General features: G+C 41.9%; 1 protein-coding gene across 3 annotated transcripts in view; it reads right to left on the reverse strand.

The window, feature by feature from the left end:
- The window catches only part of sfswap (splicing factor SWAP), a 135,139-nt gene that overhangs the window by 19,210 nt on the left and 95,562 nt on the right, over positions 1 to 20,367 (reverse strand). For 2 of the 3 annotated variants that reach the window (XM_056290568.1, XM_056290566.1), the window contains 4 exons: positions 15,598 to 15,896; positions 7,525 to 7,662; positions 3,819 to 3,959; positions 2,070 to 2,142 (listed from right to left, as the gene is read on the reverse strand). In XM_056290568.1, coding sequence (XP_056146543.1) covers positions 2,070 to 2,142; positions 3,819 to 3,959; positions 7,525 to 7,662; positions 15,598 to 15,896 — 651 coding nt within the window. The remainder of the gene's footprint in view (positions 1 to 2,069; positions 2,143 to 3,818; positions 3,960 to 7,524; positions 7,663 to 15,597; positions 15,897 to 20,367) is intronic. The other variant, XM_056290569.1, reaches the window with a different exon arrangement.

A 20,367-nucleotide genomic window follows, 5' to 3' on the forward strand; every position in this document is an offset into this window, starting at 1 on the left:
CCCAACGTGCACTGGAGATACAATTTTTGGCTTGCCATAGGTACATCCAGGCCAAACAAAGCTGGTCTGAACATTTCTACTTGGCCCACGTAAATACGTAAGAACCTCTGATTACGCCTGCTTGTCAAGTATGGATCAGGCTAGTTACAAGACTAAAAGAAGAGTTCAGTGGAGACTCTCCAGTAAGAAACCGAAGAAACAGTTCCAGTCAAGACAAAGATTAAATATATACGTGCCAAACGTGCCAATAGCAATACACTTGATAGGTGAGAGGGGTACACAACTACCTTGTATGAACTCCCTCAGCACCAACTTATCAAAGATGATAGCCCACTTCTAGACAGCCATCACTGGGTTGATCTTCACCTCCTCTGTAAATGTCTGGTTTGGGTCAGCCACCCCGCGGGACAAAACAAGACTACAGCTCATTTTCCAAATCGTGTAGAGGACCAGTGGCTGCAGGCTATCAACCTTGCAGGTGCTTTATGACTTGAGGTCCAGAAAACACTCTAGGAGGATCAAATCCGTCTTACCATGCCCATTAGATTATATCTTCCTTCAAGGAAGATTTATAAGGCATTTAAAAAAAACAAAAAAAAACAAGCAGAGGAAAGCTTCTGTCTCTGAGCAACAGCCTTTCTTGACAACTGAACTAAGTCCCCCACCCACACCCTTGTTTCATAGGTCATCTGCATCACAGCGGATATTAGGGCTGTCAATTATCTCATTAAATCAAATCCAAATCCAGACCTATTAGAATGAGGAAAATTCGATTAGATTCAAATCTTGATCTTTATTTTGGTGATTAATAAATTTATTCAACCGTAAAGTGTTGCGATACCACCCCCCCCCCTGCCAGTGGCACAGGATTTGCAGGTGGATACCAACCCAGGAGGAATAGTTTGATTAAGATGTAAAAAGTCATTGGGTTGCTGCCACGTCTTAGTCAAGCACAAGAAATCCAACATATGATCATTCAGTCGATCATGAAGTTTAAGTTCCTTGTTGGTTAGCGAGCGGATGTTAACTAACTTTCTTGAGGGACGAGGGCTGGAAGACCAGAAGGAAAGTATTGGTTCTGTGTCATCGAAATTGAAGTTCCGGTGGGATCCACAGTGAATGTATTTCCAACGAAAATGCCGAGCGATATCCTGGTGATGATGCAATGCTGGTGGTGGCTCTGAGAGATGGGGTCGTAGTTGAAAATTTTCCACTGCCATGTATTGAAGTAACGGTGTTACTTGATGGAGTATCAAAGACAGGTTAATCCAGAGGAACATACTTCATTTTAACAGCCTATTGATCCACACTGTTGCGGTGCTGTACCAAACATAGGCTCCGGAGTAGAACGCCAGCAGCGAGGTATGAAACAATTGGTAGCCCAAAATACACAGGATTATTAAATTTGTGAAAATGTCAGCAGAATGAGTTACTGTTCATCTTGCTAAAGGAACGATAGAGACGACAGAGCAAAAATCAACAGAAAGATCCAGAGAGCAGCAGCAGCTAGTGGCGGCAGCGTTCACCCTTCAGGGCCATGCGATTGATTGGTAGCTTGGTCAACGATGGGCTATACAAATAAAATTGACTTGACTTTACTCTCATTCAAAATGACAGCGTATTTAGAAACAGGCTGCATAGTAGTCTAGATTGTACAATATCTAAAATCCACCTGCTTGGGTCACTATTCTCCATGAACATAAATATTTTTTGTTTTATCACCAAGTGTAATAACCAATGTGTGACTACTTAACCACAGAGACCCGCCATCAGCATATTCCTGATGACTTAAACATGTTTTCTTTTTGTGCTGTGCACAGAAGATACCCGTTATTTCCTACATTACTTCTGAATATAATATTTGAAAATGTTTCCCTTGTAAATATTGCATGATGAGTTTCATATGTGCATCCCATCAAGACTAATTCATTACATATGCAAAACGTGTGTCCATTTCTGACTTCCCTTTCCCTTTCTTTATAATGTATACACTGTGTTAAAGCAGAGCAGTTTGTATACTGAGGGCCCTGCACCAAATATGAGACGTTTGAAAAAGAAGTGACAATTACCTGAGTAATTTTGGACTGAACAGAGGAGGCTATGGAGGAAGACACTGCCTTATCTTTGTCCTGAGAAGCACTCCTTGTAGGAGAGACAAGAGAGAGAGAGAGAGCGAGAGAGAGCGAGCGAATGAGGGGGAGAGAGAAAGACAGTCAATCACTTTAACAGGAGAAGCAAAGCAATATTTACATTGGCTGGTGAATGGTGCTAAAACAGACAGGCGGAAAAATGAGAGCGGAGATGGAGAAGAAAGGATATGTGAAGATAGAAAAGCAGAGGAGTAAAAGAGGCCAGTGGAGGAGGAATGGGGGAGGGGAGTATACAGGAATACCAGGAGAGGATAGAAGAAGGAATTTTTTGTGACTATTTATCTGAAAGCTATAAATAACCACGAAATATTTGCCCCTGAACCTAAACCATAACATGAACAGCGGCAATGCATATAGATAAATAAACAAAGTCCACATTCTACACAATACGATTTAAATACAGCTTCAGAGAACTAGCTTTTTCTGCCACCATTTATATTTCTCTTAGAAAGATTTAAGGTTATTTAGATTTCCAACCAAGTGAGCTAAAGACTTGATGAACACACCACTAGGGAAATAGATGACTGAGTTAATTTGAACAAATGATGATAATAATAATGATAATCTTTATTTATATAGCACCTTTCATACCTGAAATGCAGTCATTTGTTCAAATGACTAAGTGAACAAATCAAAGAGTGAGCAGAGGACTGCCGACGAGATTATAAAGCATAGATTACTGACTACTGCAACTGCCCTCTTTTCTCTAACATGTCTTTTCTCTCTCCCTGAATGTCTCGTCTCTTCTTCCATGTATGTGAATGGTGTGACGTGAGTCTCCCTTGTGTGCAAGTATAGTCTGTCCCCCTCCCAGGAGTCCATGGTGATGGAGGTCAACACCCGGACGCTGCCTGGCATCCTCCTCATCACAATCTTCATAAATCCATATAGTTTTGTTATCCTGTTTCAGTGTTGTATCCTTCTCTTAATCCGGTGGGTGAGTAATGATTTTTCTCGTCTCTTCCGTGTATGTGATTGGTATGATGCACGTCTCCCGTGTGCATGTATAGTCTGTCCTCTTAACAGGTCTATATGGTGATGGTAGCGTGGCTCAGGTCCCAGGCTTTTCCGGTGGCATCTGGACACTGCTTGGTGTCATCCTCATCGTTTCTTCATCCATCTATAATTCCTTCACAATTGTGTTGTCCTCTTTCAATGTTGTATTCTGTAAATTGTGTTTTATTCTGTACACACAACATCCATTACACTTCTGTCCGCCTTGGGAGAGAGATCCCTCCTGTGTTGCTCTTCCTGAGGTTTCTCCCTATTTTTTCTCCCTGTTAAAGGTTTTTTTTTTAAACTTTTTTTTTTAGGGCGTTGTTCCTTATCCAATGCGAGGGTCCAAGGACAGGATGTTGTGTTGCTGTAAAGCCCCGAGGCAAATTTGTAACTTGTGATATTGGGCTATAAAAATAAAACTGACTTGACTTGACTGTATTAGGACGTGTACCTAGAATAGTGGACGGAGATAAATGCTTTCAGGCTTCAGAGGGGAGTGCTAGATTACTGGATCTAAACAAAATAGAAAAGAAGCTGTTCAAAACTTGTCATCCATGATCGCAGCACCCATTGGAGTTTTTGTTTCCCTGAGATGGCACCATTCAGCCCAACCAGTGAACACAACGAGACCGGCTGACTGGCTGATTGACAGGTGTTATGACTTGTTACCTGGAGCGGTCTAGGCTGGAGGCTGGGCTAGCTGAAGGCGAGAAAGCTCTGGTGGGTGAGGAGGCAGTTGAGAGGGAAGAGCCTGTTTTCCGCCGCTTTCCTGAGGATGACGACGAAGTCTTCTTCTTATCACGAGGCGACCTTGGAGACAAAAGAAACATTTCCACTGTTTAGACATACTATAGGGTGCTATGCATACACGTCACACGACTACTCGGAGATTTCTGTGACACTCCAGACCATTAGAGAACACCTTTTCCAAGTGCTGTCTGTCAGAAATAACTTGTCACTTGAAACATGAGCCTATTGATGAAAACACCACGATGGCCTTTGTAACCAACCTTCCTAAAAAAACCTAATTTCATACATAGAAACAATTATATACCACATTAACATTTAATATAAACATAATTCTTACAGAGGTAAACATGACATTACAATGCATGAATGAATATAATGACAATGCAAAGGCACAAAATATTGTACTATTCTTCCCATTGAGCAACACAGAAAAAGGAAACCCTGACCATGGCACAGAAAGCTCAATCAGTTCATGTGGGCATAACTTATGTTGAAAAAAACAAAACAAAAACGTTTCATCACTCATCTAAGTGACCTCTTCAGTCTCAACTGACCGCAGGTATCCCACCCTTATAAACAATACAGCGGCATAACGACCGAAACCAATGATCGGTTTCATATGCAAATTGCTGTGACCATCAACTAGAGCTGCAATGGCCATGTGTACTATTCACAGATGATAGGGGAATGGTTGCAATAACAGCATTGCTAGATGGCGACTGATGTACTCTTAGGCCCCCACATCGATTCAGTGATGGTTGTTCCCTCTTCACATAGATGGCCTTTTGTACTCCCCATTCAAACCAGCATTCCTCCCTGTCAAGGATATGCACAACTTCATCCTCGAAGGAGTGGCCACTGGCCTGTAGATGGGTGTAGACTACGGAGTCCTGGCCTGACACGTTAGCTATTCTGTGTTGTGCCATCCTTTGGCCAGCATCTGTTTGGTTTCCGTTGTGTACAAGTCACGTAAACCTCCTGGCACTTAACAGCGTACACTATATTGCTCTGTTTGTGCCGGGGGATCCGATCTTTGGGGTGGACCAATTTCTAGCGCAGTGTGTTCTGGGGTTTGAAAGCAACTGAGACATGACGTTGACATGATGTACTTCCCTGGTTAAGTGTAATTTCCTAACTGGGCATTTGTCAAAGCCAGGAAGATGCCCAAACAGTGCAGCCCAATTGAAGAGAGGAAAAGGACAACAGCTGCGCAAGGATAAACCAGTGGTGATTCTGTATGTGGCGGGAGTTTCGGAACAGTTGAGAAACGTATTTTCCAAACATCGCATCTCGGTTGCTTTGCTCCAGACTGATGCCCAGGGCGCAGTGTGACATGTTTGCCAAAAACAAGTGGGATACAGGATTTATTCCTGACCTGAAAATGGACATTAAGCTCCAAGACGGTATCCCAGTGAGGAAAAAATACAATGCTATCCCTCGTTCACTCTATCAACGGAAGAATCACTGACAAAACTTACTGAGCTGAGGCTGGATTCAAAAGTCGTGTTCTTTTTATTCATCGCCACTGGTGTGTGTAAGAAAGAAGGACGGGGCTTACACCTATCCATAGATTATAGACTACTCAATGAGAAGACAGCCATATAGCCATCCAATCCTGAGAATCCAGGAGGTTTTGCAAATCCTGGGAGGCAACTCCTGGTTTACGGTGCTGGATCAAGGTGAGACTTACCGTCAAGGGTTCCTGAGCGATGAAGCAGAGCCTGCACCGCATTCATAACGCCATGGGGACTCAACGAGTGGGTCAGAATCCCATTTGGCCTCACTAATACCCCAGCAGCCTTCCAGCGTTATATGGAGGGACGTCTGGGGGATCAAAGGGATGAAATTTGTGTCCCTTATGTCGACGATGTTTTAGTAGTGACTTCCAGCAGCATCTTGAAAATGTCCGCAGAGTGTTGCAGAGACAGAAGCAGTGTGGAATAAAGCTAAGGCCAAAGAAGTGTGAGTTCTTCAAGCGGAAAGTATGTTATGTGGGTCGCATCTTCTCTTAACAGGGTTACTGGCTGTATCCTAAAGAGGTTGAGGCTGTGCAGGCACTAAGGCATGAGACACCTGCTACTGTCCATTAGCTGAGAAAATTGTTGGGCTTTCTCAGCTATTATAGGTCCTGTCTTTAGGCATGCTTAATAATCCAGGTAAGAACATCAGAGAAAGAAAGTTAAATCAGTTCATCTGGACATGTTTATTGAGAGAAACATTTAATCATTCCTTGTAAAGCTCCCCTAAGTTCTTGAATCGGCCTTGCCTGACAATCCTCTCAAGGCTGCGGTCATCCCTGTTGCTTGTGCACCTATTCCTACCACACTTTTCCCTTCCAGTCAACTTTCCATGGATATGCTTTGATACAGCCCTCTGCGAACAGCCAGCCCTTTCAGCAATGACCTTCTGTGGCTTATGGGGTATTGTCAAGAGGAAGATGACAGACACCAGACTCAACAATGCAGATGAGCTGAAGGCTGCTATCAAAGCAACCTGGGATTCCATAACACCTCAGCAGTGCCACAGGCTGACTGCTTCCATGCCACGTCGAATTGATGCAGTAATTCGTCCAAAAGGAGCCCCGACCAAGTATTGAATGCATAAATGAACATACTTTTCAGAAGGTCGACATTTCTGTATTTTAAATCCTTTTTTTGATTGGTCGTATGTAAAATTCTAATATTTTGAGATACTGGATTTTTGATTTTCATGAGCTGTAAGCCATAATCATCAACATTAAAACAAAACAGGGTTGACATATTTCACTTTATGTGTAATGAATCTAGAATATAAGAAAGTTTCACTTTTTGAATTAAATTACGGAAAATAATGAACTTTTCCACAATATTCAAATTTTTTGAGATGCACCTGTACATAGTATATGTAATTGATAAGCTGGCCATACCGTTCATTCTGGTATATTGCATGTTTGATTCAGATGAAGATGATGTATTGCCCCCATTGAGATATACGGGCCTTTACTAAATTTTTCAATTTTATGTTCACTACTTTCTATAAATGTTTTTCTTTTTTTAATCTGCCAAGCCATAGCGCCATAGGTATTACTGTGATTTATTATGTAAAGTTGAAACTGTCGTTCTTGCTTGTATCGTGTGTATAGAGTTAGCGCTAGAAAAAAAAATAGAAGCAGAGGAATAATAATAATATATATGGAATAAGAATAGTAGTTTGGCTGATTGCAGCCAAACTAACAGAGCGCGGGGAGAAAAAAAACATGTCTCTGGTGCTTATGGCTTAGTTTTGTGATTGGTCTCCCAATCTCTTTCGATCACTACAGCATATTTTGTAGTTAATCCACAGTCGTTACATTTTTTACTGTTAAAAATTCATTATATTATAATATTCATTCACTTCAATGTCCAAAGAACATTGCATACCATACACTACATTAGCTTTACGCTCCCCAAAACACCCACTTGCTGCTTGTCAAACTGGAGTGATTTATGATACATTCCTTGATATATACTAACGTTCCTTGATTATGATATATTGTAAAGCACCATTAACCCAGAGGGATGGATAGTAATGTAGCGACACTATACACCCTCCCAAAATTGAACTCTGCTTCCCACCGTGGTCTGATGACACCGTGTGCTTGACATACCTGGATCTGGAATGCCCCCTTGGTCGGCCTGAGCTGTTGCCTCGGCGATAACGCTCCTTGCCCCTCTCCCTCTCGTCAAACCTCCTGTCTGATGAAGGGCCCCTTCTGTCCCTCCTTCCTTGGGAACGGGAACGTGACCTGCCCAGACAGGAGCAGAAAGAAAAAGGGATTGCCAGAAATTAAAACAGGAGGAGAGTTGAGGGGAAAAAAACAAAACAAAAACAAAGTAAAAAAACAAAAAACAAAACCAAACTCTGTGGAAGTTGGGAAAAAACAGGAGATGAATATTGGCTTAAATCTGGTTTGAACTGTGGCCCAGTTACAACAGTCTAGTTGAAATCTGGGTTTGAATGTGACCTATTTCTAATAGTCCAGTTAGAGACTTAATTTTTTTTGGACCCCCCCCCCCCCTTATCTCCCCAATTGTACCTGGCCAATTACCCCACTCTTCCGAACTGTCCCGGTCACTGCTCCAACCCCCTCTGCCGATCAGGGGAGGGTTGCAGACTACCACATGCCTCCTCCGATACACGTGGAGTCGCCAGCCGCTTCTTTTCACCTGACAGTGAGGAATTTCACCAGGGGGACGTAGTGTGTGGGAGGATCACGCTATTCCCCCCAGTTCCCCCTACCCCCTGAACAGGCGCCCCGGCCCACCAGAGGAGGTGTTAGTGCAGCGACCAGGTCACATACTCAAATCTGGCTTCCCTCCCACAGACACGGCCAATGGTGTCTGTAGAGACGTCCGACCAAGCCGGAGGTAACACGGGGATTCTAACCGGAGATCCCTGTGTCGGTAAGCAACGGAATAGACCGCTACGCTACCTGGACGCCCAAGACTTAAGTTTTAATATGACCAACCTCTGACAGCCCATCATAGACCTGAATGTGTCTTAGTCCTAGTAGTCCTGTTGGAGACTTTAGTTATAATAGGACCTAATTTTAAGAGTCTATTGTAGACCTGAATGTGTTCTACTTCTAATGGAGTAGTTGGAGATTTGAATATGGCCCTAGTTTCCATAGTCTCATTACAGACCCAAATTCGGCTTAGTAAAAGCAGACTAGTTGATGAGATGGCCTAGATGTTGGACAGCTGTGAACAGCAAAGACATTTACATCATCAGCCAGATTACTTTAATAACTAAATTATACAAAGGCCATCAATATGTAAATATATCTGTTTCTGAATTAGCCGGGAAGGAGTATTACATTAAAAATCCATTGTTGTAATGAGGACTTTAATTCACTGGCCAAATGTGTTTAAAATAACAAGCTGGGCTAAATGGATGTCCTCCCACAGGCTAGTAGTATCCAGACCACACTGCGCTTTTTCAGAATGAGACACCAAAGAGCAGAGGAGGGAGGTAAGCCCCCTCTTTAAAGACTAAGCCGGTAAGGAAAAGCCTGCTGACTTGATGTCTGCCTGGTACTGAGGTGGCAGCATGATGCCGTCTGGTCAATTGCACTCACATTAGCCTGCCAATAAACAACAAACACAAACAACGGCCTATTTACCTCCGCTTTTGTCTTTAATTTTCTTTCATCGTCTGTCCCTTACCCATTCCTCTTCCATTCGGATTCCACAGGAATTATTTTCCCTCTCTCTTTTCCTGTCTCACCCATCCTCCCCTTCTTCTTTCTGCCACCTCTGCCTCTGATATTTTACTTCCCCCCCAGAGCGCCGGAGCTTTAGAATCAGTGAAGCCATAATGAGACTGATTCAGCCGATACGCATCGCCCCGCCATGGGCAATAACACTGCCAAACGACCCCTGCACTTAATAAGTGACAAAAGCTCAATCAAATTACTCCTGTTTTAAGAATGTCATCGTGGAAATGTGCACCCAGAGGCAACGACGAGGCACACCAAGCAGGACCCACTCACACAGACAAACACACATACGCGCAGTTAAAAATGAAGCTAATGGGGAATTTTGAGAACTTTGAAGTTAGAGAAAAAAAGGACAGTTTGGAGAAAGACCCACAACACTTTAAGGTTAGGACCTCCTTGCACAGGGGCGTAACCTGCGCCAATCTAAATTTCAGCTTCATGTACCCTGGCTCTGCCAAATGACGGAAGCTAAGCAGGTGTGGGCTTGGCTAGTACTTGGATGGGAGACCTCCCAGGAAAACTGAGTTGCTGCTGGAAGTGGTGTTGGTGGGCCAGTAGGGGGCAGTCTTCCCTGTGGTCCTAATAATAACAACAAATATCAAAATCCCAATGCGCCAGTGCAGTGACATGTACACTGTGCTGTAGGAGACGCTGCCCTCGGATGAGAAGTTAAACCGAGGTCCTGACTCACTGTGGTCATTAAAGATCCCATGGCACTTATCACAAAGAGTAGGGGGTTCCCTGGTGTCCTGGCAAAATTCCCAACCTGGCTCCCTCCATCTGGCCACCTAATCATCCCCTCGTGTAATTGGCTCAATGATTCCCCCCTCTCCACCTCAAGCTGACGTGTGGTGAACGTTCTGGTGCAAAATGGCTGCTGTGCATCACCCAGGTGGTGCTACACATTGGTGGTGGTTGAGGTGAGTTGCTCCCTTCAATGTGAAGTGCTTTGGGTGTCAAGAAAAGCGCTATATAAATGTAATGATGATGATGATTATCATTATTATTTACAGCCCTGCAATGGATAGTCTAACAAGCAATTTGGGTGTCTTTCTTGACTCCTAGCTCTGTTTTGACACACAAATCACCAAGGTAGTACAGTTTCACTTTCTCCAAATTAGGAAAATCACAAAAGTAAAACGTTTTTTTTTATATCTCAAACGAGCCTTGAAAAAGTCATCCATGCATTTATCTCATCACGTCTGGATTATTCTAACTCCCTATATTCAGGGCTCAGTCATCTCCCGCCCCCAGCTCGTCCAAAAGCTCAGCTGCCAGACTGTGAACAAATTCCAAGAGACATGGCCACATCACTCCCATTCTTGCAATGCTTCATTGGCTACATGCTAGGTATAGCATTGATTTTAAACTTTTAGCAATTACTTTCAAATCCCTACATGGTCTCGCTCCTACATATATCACTGATTTACTCAAACCCCATGAGCCTGGCCGCTGCCTGCACTCCTCAGGCAGGACCTCTTTAACCGTTCCCTCAGCCAGTCTTGTTACGAAAGGCGACCGGGCCTTTTCTGTAAGAGCCCCGCAGCTGTGGGACTCGCTACCTGAGGAAATTAGGCCAGCAAACGCACCGCCTTCTTTTTATCTTTTTTGTTTCTTGAAAATTTCCCACCTTTTTCTCCCCGATTGTACCCGGCCGATTACCCCACTCTTCCGAGCCGTCCTGATCTCGGCTCCATCCCCTCCGCCGATCTGAAGAGGGCCTGCCTCCTCTGATACATGTGGAGTCGCCAGCTGCTTCTTTTCACCTGACAGTGAAGGGTTTTGCTGGGGGAACTTAGCGTGTGGGAGGATCAAGCTATCCCCCCCAGTTCCCACCCCCCCCGAGCAGGCGCCCCGAATGACCAGAGGAGGTGCTAGTGCAGCGACCACGACACATACCCACATCCGACTTCCTACCCGTAGACACAGCCAATTGTGTCTGTAGGGACGCCCGACTAAGCCGGAGGTAACACAGGGATTCGAACTGCTGAGCCCCATGTTGGTAGGCAACAGAATAGATTGCCACAACATCCGGACGGCCCACTGCCTTCTTTTAAATCACATGTTAAAACTTACTTTTACAGGAAGTTTTTTTTATTGTAAATCTGCTGTTATCCAATTATTTTATTTATCATTTTTTTATATTGTTTATCTTATACTTTCATAATTTTACAATTTAAATTCCTTATATTTTTATATGTTTCTGTCATCACCTTATTTTAAATTTTTATCATAATCCTTGTTTTATTGGCTCTAATTCTCTATGTTTTAATTATGCTCTTGTGATTCAATTCTGACTGTTTTACCTTGTTCTGTGGAGCGGATCTGGCACTATGTCCTCTATTTTTGTATTGTATTTATTTTTGTATATTGTTGTTTTATCTTGACTATGCGCATCATTTTATCCTGTTGTGTAAGGCACATTGTAACATTTAGAAAGGTGCGATATAAATAAAATTTATTATTGTTATAATAATAATAATCATTATTATTATCATTATGTGAAAGAGGAAATGTGGTTGTGTGTGTGTGTGTGTGTGTATGTGTGTGTTATTCTTCAAGTCCACAAATCACAACAATATTGTCAGAGAAAATGCAGCGTTGTCAAGTATAATAAAAATTTAACAACTGTTTCAGAAAGCAGAGTTCCCTGCGAGGAATAATTTGTGCCGGCCAATTCCAGAAGGTCAGACAAATGGGAAGAAGTCCAGTCTTCTTATTTGTTCCTTACATGCACTACACAAGAACAAAGCATCAGTGAAATTAGATTATCTCCATCAAGTATTCTTTGCCCTTTAACACGAGAACGACCAAGGCAGTCATTTTGCCGGTTTTTGAATTTCAAATTTTAATAACATTGTGGGGAAAAAAAGATACAGACCTGCCGCTCCCTGAGTGCCCGTAGAATGGCATATATTTGCATTAAAATGACTTTTAGGTCAATTGCTCAAAAAAGTTAGGATAAGATCTACCTAAAACGACCATGTGCGTGTTTGTGTGCGTCATGTCACTATTTACGACGTGTTGGTCACGTCATTTCCTTTGTGAAGAAACACACTAGCGTCCTCCAGTGCAGAGAAGTAGTCTAAACTTGATTTTTGATTATTTCCAACATGTCTGGTTACAGACGCCATTTCAGATGCAACCATGACTACCACCGAGGCGTTGCAGTATTTACAGGCGTTGGACAGCAGCCATTTTAAATTGTTTGAAAAATAGTATTAAAGTTGTTGAAATGTTAATTTTGGTGTCAGTCATTTCTTAACAGACATACTAACATATGTAATGCAATATCTCAATTGGGTATTTATCTTGACAGAATATAGAGTTTAAAAACCAGCCGTCATTTTGACTACCCATGGTCGTTTTAGGTAGCACTGAACAAGTCTGGTTGTTCGAGTGCTAACTGGCAGAGTTTGATGTCTGAAAATGAATGTTTTGCCCTGACTTCTTTATATGTTTTCCTCTTTTTTTTACCAAAATCTTTTTCCCCCTCAGTTGACAGCTTGATCTCATCCTTTACATGGAGGAGCCGCGTTTCACGCATAAATAAATCTCTGTTTCAGAGAAACAGGTCAAAAGGGGGCTTGGCTCTTCCAAATTTTGTTTTATTATTGGGTAGCAAACATCCAAAATATATATATATATACATTTGGCTACATCATCCAGACATGGACTGGTGCCATACGGAAGCTGACTCCTGAGCTCCCTCCCCGAGCTCTTGTTTGTGCCCCCTTGCTGTCATCCCCCTCCCGACATACCTCTATAGCCTCATTGTCACATCCACGCTTAAAATTCGGGACACAAGTTTGAAAGTTCTCCCTGCTGGTCTATTTGTAATAATCATTTATTCCTCCCTGCAAAGCTGGGTGCTATTTTTGGGCAGTGGAACAGAAGGGGACTCTTAGTGACTGTTATATTGATGGTGCCTTTGCCAGCTTTCAGACCCTATCTGCTAAATTTAACCTGCCCGGCTCAAACCTTTTTCAATATTTTCAAATACGCCAATTCTTAAAAAGCCATAACCCATCATTTCCAATATTGCCACCCAAACCCGTCATGGAAACACTCCTTGAAACCACTCTCACGCCTAGAAGACATCTCATGGATCTATAACTCAATAATATCTTTAAAAGACCAAACTCCCCCCCCCTTTTTTTTTTATCCCCAATTGCATCCGGCCAATTGCCCTACTCTTTCTTCAAAGCTGTCCCGGTCGCTGCTCCACCCCCTCTGCTGATCCGGGGAGGGCTGCAGACTGCCACATGCCTCCTCCAACACATGTGGAGTCGCCAGTCGCTTCTTTTCACCTGACAGTGAGGAGTTTCACCAGGGGGACGTAGCACGTGGGAGGATCACGCTGTTCCCCTCAGTTCTCCCTCCCGCCCTGAACAGTCGCCCCGACCATCCAGACGAGGCGCTAGTGCACTAACCAGGACACATACCCACATCCGGCTTCTCACCCGCAGACACGACCAATTGTGTCCGTAGGGATGCCCGACCAAGCCGGAGGTAACACGGGGATTCGAACCGGTGAGCTCCGTGTTGGTAGGCAACGGAATAGACCAAAGACCATACTCTTAACAATATTTTGTGCGCCTGGGAGAAAGATTTGGGTACAGAGCTTGATGATGACTGTTAGGAGAGGGCTACGGCATGTGTCAACTCCTCTTCCTCTGAGTCTAATCCAGTTTTTAAGGTTCTACATCGAATTCATCTCTCTAAATGTAAACTTTCAAAATGTTACCCTGAAGTAGATGACAAATGTGACCGTGTGCACAATTCCCAGCTGACCTAACACATATTTTCTGGTTATGTCCTAAATTGATGAGTTTCTGGTCCACTTTTTTTAAAATAAATTCTGAAGTCATTGGTGTGGAGGTCCTACCATGTGTAGGAAGAGCTATTTTTGGAGTGCCAGAATTAGTTGAAAACTTCACATCGATGCAGCTAAACATTATCCCTTCCAGTCCCCTTCTTGCTCGCAGAAGAATATTGCTTCTTTGGAAGTCCCCAAGATCCCCATCGTCGTCATCCCTGATAGAGGACACGATGATGTTCCTTAAACTAGGAAAAATTAAATTTGCCATTCGCGGATCAGCCCAGAAATGTTAGTCTACCTGGCAGCCCCTTTTATCTTATTTTGACGAATTGACAGTGCTTCCCTATGATTATGACCGCTTGTATTAGTTGTATCATGTCTTCATTTTAATTGGATGCTGTGCATCAGTGTAGACTACTATACATATGGCACATGGGATACATTTTCTCCAATCAGTAAAATGTAAGATATCATAAAGCATGACTTATGCAAACAGAAATGACTACTAATAGTTCATCTGCACATGGTGCTCTGTACTTCAGGTTCCTGAACTTGGTACTTATGAGATGACTGGGTGCATCTTGTTGATGTAAAGCTCTTTAACCTACTTTATTTGTATTTTGTAGTTTTTGATTTATCTTATAATTGTTACTATTGTAATTAATGTGTATTTTTATTTAAGAAATAAATAAAGAAAACCACTTTATTCTGTCATTGTATTCTTACGATGAATAGTATTCTTACAATCAGTTTGTTCTCTGCATTTAACCCATCCTATTGTATAGGATCAGTGGGCAGTGGTCAGCTGCATCGCCCAGGGACCAATCCAAGTTCTTCTTGCCATTGCCTTGCTCAGGGGCACAAGCAGGAGTATTAACCCTAACATGCATGTCTTTTTGATGGTGGGAGGAAACCGGAGCACCCGGAGGAAACCCACGCAGACACAGGGAGAACATGCAAACTACACACAGAAAGGACCTGGGATGGCCTGGGGTTCGAAACCAGGACCTTCTTGCTGTGAGGCAACGGCAGTAACCACTGGGCCACCTTTTTTTTGCAACGGGAATGGGTAAGGGTTGGGCGAGAGGGGGCTGGGGGGGATTACCAAAATATGGAGGGACAATCATTTCCATTTCCATTGTATTTGTATGTTTGTTTTGTACACCCAATGTTCCTTCCAATAAAATATTATTGAAAAAAATGGTGGACTGTTTTTCCATTTTCTTCTGCAGTTATAGCCTACTGGACTCGTATTAAGCTACAACAACTCACATAGGCCAATCCAAGTGTTGAGTACCTGAGACCTAAATTATCACCCAATATGCCTACAGGCATACCTATTTCTGAAGATCTACCTTTTGATAGAAGCGTCTATTAATTTTTTATTTTCATAAAACGTTCTGTTCTTTGGCTGGAATTATTGCTGGACAGCAGGGCTGGGGATTAAATTTGTCAGATTTTGAGAGTTTTGCCATAAAAAAAAAAAAATTGGGCAATTAGCGGCTAGCTGGCTTGGTTTACTAGCTGACTGGCTTAGTTTGTAGAAGTGTCCATATCTTTCTTGTTCTTTGTGCCTGGACACTGGTCATGTAAATGTAAATTTGAAAACTTTTCCTTTAAGCTCACAACTGTGTCCTTACCTTGACCTGCGGGCTCTCCTGTAGGCACTAGGAAGAGAAGCGTGTTGGCTCTTTGACCTTGACCGTGACCTTGAAGTTCTCTTATGTTTCTTCTTCTTTTTCTCCTTCTCCCTCCCTTTGTGTCTGTCTCTGCCTGTTCCTCTGGAGGGGGCGTAAGAGGAAGAAGATGAGGACGGGGCCTCCCTGCTTCTATGAACTTGGCTCTCTGTGGGAGGTTTTTGATCTGGAGGATAAGCAGCAGGAGTGGAGGACATCTTGGGAGGTGGAGGTCCACAGAGAACAGTAAGCGCCTCCTGCACCTAATGACAGAGGGAGAGAGAAAGAGACAAGAGAGAAACAATGAGAAAGAGACAAATAGAGGGAAAAAGAGAAAGAAAGAGAAGTGGAAAAAGAAACAGCGAGAAAGACAGGGAGGGAGCATGATTTGATTTTGATATACTTTATTGATCCCCATAGGGAAATTCTGCTCTGCATTTAACCCATCTTAGCTGTGTAGCTACGAGCAATGGGCAGCCTCCGTGCAGCACCCGAGGACCAACTCCAGTTCGTCTTGCCATGCCTCGGTCAGGGGCACCGACAGGAGTATTAACCCTAACATGCATGTCTTTTTTGATGGTGGGAGAAACTGGAGCACCTGGAGAAAACCCACCGCAGACACGGGGAGAACATGCAAACTCCACAGAGAGGACGACGTGAAATGACCCCCAAGGTTGGACAACCCTGGGGTTCGAACCCAGGACGTTCTTGCTGTGAGACGACAGTGCTAACCACTGCGCCACCGTGCCACCCTATGATCAGTTTAACCTGATGATCAACTCAGATCATAAAATTTCAATTATCTGAGTTAACAGCAGAAGCCTATATGCCAACTCCCAAAACATCAAAGAATATCTAAGTTACTTGAAGAACCCATTCAACATAATAGCTATGTGTGAAACATGGATTAGCCCTGAGAAAGGTGCTGACTTTGAGTAAGCTGGCTACGAGTGGTCTTATACGAACACGAGGAACAAGAATGGAGGGGGGTTTGCTTTGTATGTGAGTAACAGCCTCAATTACAAGGTGGTAGAAGTTATATGTCAACAGCTGTTGATGATGTGCTGGAATGTACCACAATTGGAATCCGTATGGAAAAAAACCATATTGAATATTGATATATTCAAGGATTGGAGAATATTTTCATATGTGGGGATTTCAATATAGACCTGTTAAATCCAAATAAGCACAATAACACAGAAGAGTTCATTAACACAATGTATAGTTTGGGTTTATATCCTAAAATCACTACACCTAGCAGAATCACACCACATTGTGCCACCTTAATAGACAATATAATACAATACAATATTGGCCTGTCCAGGGTGTCTCCCTGCCTGCCGCCCCATGACTGCTGGGATAGGCTCCAGCATCCCCGTGACCCTGAGAGCAGGATAAGCGGTTTGGATAATGGATGGATGGATTATAGAAGGCAACACTGAGAGTGGGCTTTTAGAAAATGACATCAGGGACCATCTAACAGTTTTTACAGTCTATGACTATAATTTTAGGAAGAACAAAGTTCCCAACAATAAATATATGAGAGTAAGAAAAAAGGGATCCATGAATGCTTTCAAAATTGAATTACTAACACATAATTGGAATATAGTATACAAAGAAAAAGACACTGACAAAGCTTATGAGTCATTCCTAAACATATTTCAATCCTTATATGAAAAAACATTACCCAATAGAACAATTTATCAGTAAACAGAGATATAAAGATAGTCCATGGATCACAAAGGGACTATGTAACGCTTGTCATAAAGAAATAAGCTACGTAAAGAATTCATAAAGCACAGAACCACTGAAGCAGAAATAAAATACAAAAAATATAAAAACAAGCTAATTAACATTATGAGGATATGCAAGAAGGAACTCTATAATAAAGAATTAGAGACCAACAAAAACAACACCAAAGGTATATGTAATGTGTTGAATAGTATTATTAGAAACGGATGTAGAAGCGCAAGCAGCCCTCAATATTTTAAAGATAATGATAAGACTATAAATAACATGGACGACGTGGTCAATGGCTTCAACAGATTGTTTGTAAATGTAGGCCCAAAACCGGCAGAAAAAAAATTAGTGACGCACAAACACTCACAGAGGAGAATGATAGTGATTATGGGGACAGAAATCCAAGTTCCATTTTTTCTTAGAGTGGTAGAAGAGAAGGAAATCGTGGACATTGTAAACAAATGCAAGAACAAAAAAAATCTACTGACTGGAATGATAGTGATATGAGAATAGTTAAGAAAGAAATTGATGGTATTGCAAAACCACTAAACCACAACTATAACATGTCCTTTCAACCTGGTAAAGTTCCAAGCAAAAGGAAAACCACAAATATCATACCATTATATAAAACCGGAGATAGACACCAATTTACAAATTACAGACCGATTTTATTATTGTCACAATTCTCCAAAATATTGGAAAATCTATTCACTGTTAGACTAGACAAATTCACTGAGATGCACCATTTGCTGACTGATAGCCAGTACAGGTTTCGACCAAACAGATCAACATCTCTGACGCTCATTGAATTAGCTGAAGAAATAACTAACTGCATAGACCACGGAGAGTTTGCTGTGGGAATATTTATAGATATAAAAAAGCTTTTGACAATGGAAAGTATGGTAGCAGAGGGGTGGTGCAGAATTGGTTAAGAAGCTTTTTTAAGTAACAGGCAGCAGTTTGTAAAGCTAGCTGAACATAAATCGTTATGCATGGATATTATTTGTGGTGTACCCCAGGGGTCAGTTTTAGGTCCAAAACTGCTCATTCTGTAAATGATATATGCAATATATCAAAAATATTGAAATTTGTTTTACTTGCGGATGACACGACTATATTTTGTTCAGGTGAGAATTTACAGCAGCTTTTGGAGGTGACCACAATAGAAATGGAAAAATTAAAACGGTGGTTTGACAAAAAGAAATTATCCTTAAATCTGGACAAAACAAAGCTTATGTTGTTTGGAAATGATAAAATAAACCCCAAAGTAAAAGTAGTGATTGACAATGTCCAACTAGAAAGAGTATATGAAAATAAATTCCTATGTGCGATACTAGACCACGAAATCTGCTGGAAACCTCAGATAACATATGTGCATGCAGAGCTGGCAAGGAGCATTGCTGTGATGAGAAAATCAAGACACAATCTGGATCAAAAACCATTGTACGCTCTGTATTGTTCAATTTATGTTACCATATCTGAACTACTGTGCAAGAACTAATCTACTACCGAGTAATATGCAAAAAAACATTCTCAGATAGAGAGAGGAATATAATTTGAGAGGGAAATTAAGCTTAAAAAATGTGTTTGTACAACTTTGAAGAGCACGGGCATTTCAGTCTGTGGGGTAAATTGTGGAACAGTCTGAGCATGGAACTCAAAGTAAAAGTATTACGCCGTTCAAGAAGTACAAAGGTCTGATTATCAAGAGATATAGGGACGATGAAGAGTTGTGTTAACTGTCTATGTTTTATTTATCTCTAAACATTTGTTACATTTTCCTTTTCATTTTGATTTCTATGACACCGAGGTTGATATCTGGGTTGTACGTAGCATTGAGATGTGTTTATTCTTGGTGCATGACATTAGGATGTTTTTCTTTTTTCTGTCAGTGTTTTCTGTCAATGTTTGTATTGTGCAGCACCAGTTGCATTGAACTTGAACTACATAGTACAGTGGGAACTGAGTTTGAAATGTACAATAGCTGAATTAACTTAAGAGTAGGTGAGAAGGTGTAGGAAAAAAGTGTATACTTCCTCCTACTCCTTCTCCAACATGTAACAAATAATCTGATGCATACGGAGATCTGTTTGCCGAGTTTGCTGTGTGGATTTGTTGATCACTTCAGATTATTGACAATGGCTTATCTGCATGTTATATCCTGCTTGTTTACATGCTCGAAATAAATCATCATCATCATCATCATCAAAAGAAAACCCAGTTGCCTGATGTTTGTGTGTGTCTGTGCAAGATCAATATTACAGCCTCTGTTTTAATGATGGTGGTCTCAAATTGAGCGATGTGGGGGGGGATCAATATCATTCACAACATCAAAAATTACAAATAAAACTCAACACAATGGTGGCTTTAAAACTACATGGCAATGGCGAGATTTGGTTGTGGTCGGTGGTAAATAAAGGTGGAAGGAACCAATGACTTACACAGAAAACATAGGAATCAATTAAATCACAAAACATACGTTCATTTAATAAAGTAAGGAATGGGGAGATAGATAAATCAGCTACATCACAAATGTATACTCATGTAATAATCGAAAGTATTGGAAAATGCATCGTTTTCAAACCTGGTATCTGAATTCAAGTACTGGTGTTGATATAGTGTGTATTCCCCTGATAACAAGCCTCAGCTAAGCTCCTCAGGTGCCCTCGCCCCTCATGACATTATTGCTCATATTCTTTAGCTCAGAGAAAAAGAAAGTCCTTACTCAGCTGTTGCTAATTAAAAGATGGCGGAGGTTACAGAACACAACTGAAGCCTTCTGGACTCACACTAAGTTACAACCGTTGACTCCAGACTACTTCTAATTAGCACAGTATGGCTTGAATTAAACTGGCCTTCTGCTGGATTCTCATAAAAAAAGGCTTTTATCAGTCAAGAGAATACCCTCTGCAGCCACCCACATGCTACTGCTAAAGGAAAAAAAAAAAGGGCACAAAGGGCAAAGTTCACACAGCCAGGGCATGGTCCTCTTTT

Source organism: Lampris incognitus, chromosome 12 (genome assembly GCF_029633865.1).
Source record: "Lampris incognitus isolate fLamInc1 chromosome 12, fLamInc1.hap2, whole genome shotgun sequence".
Taxonomy (NCBI): domain Eukaryota; kingdom Metazoa; phylum Chordata; class Actinopteri; order Lampriformes; family Lampridae; genus Lampris; species Lampris incognitus.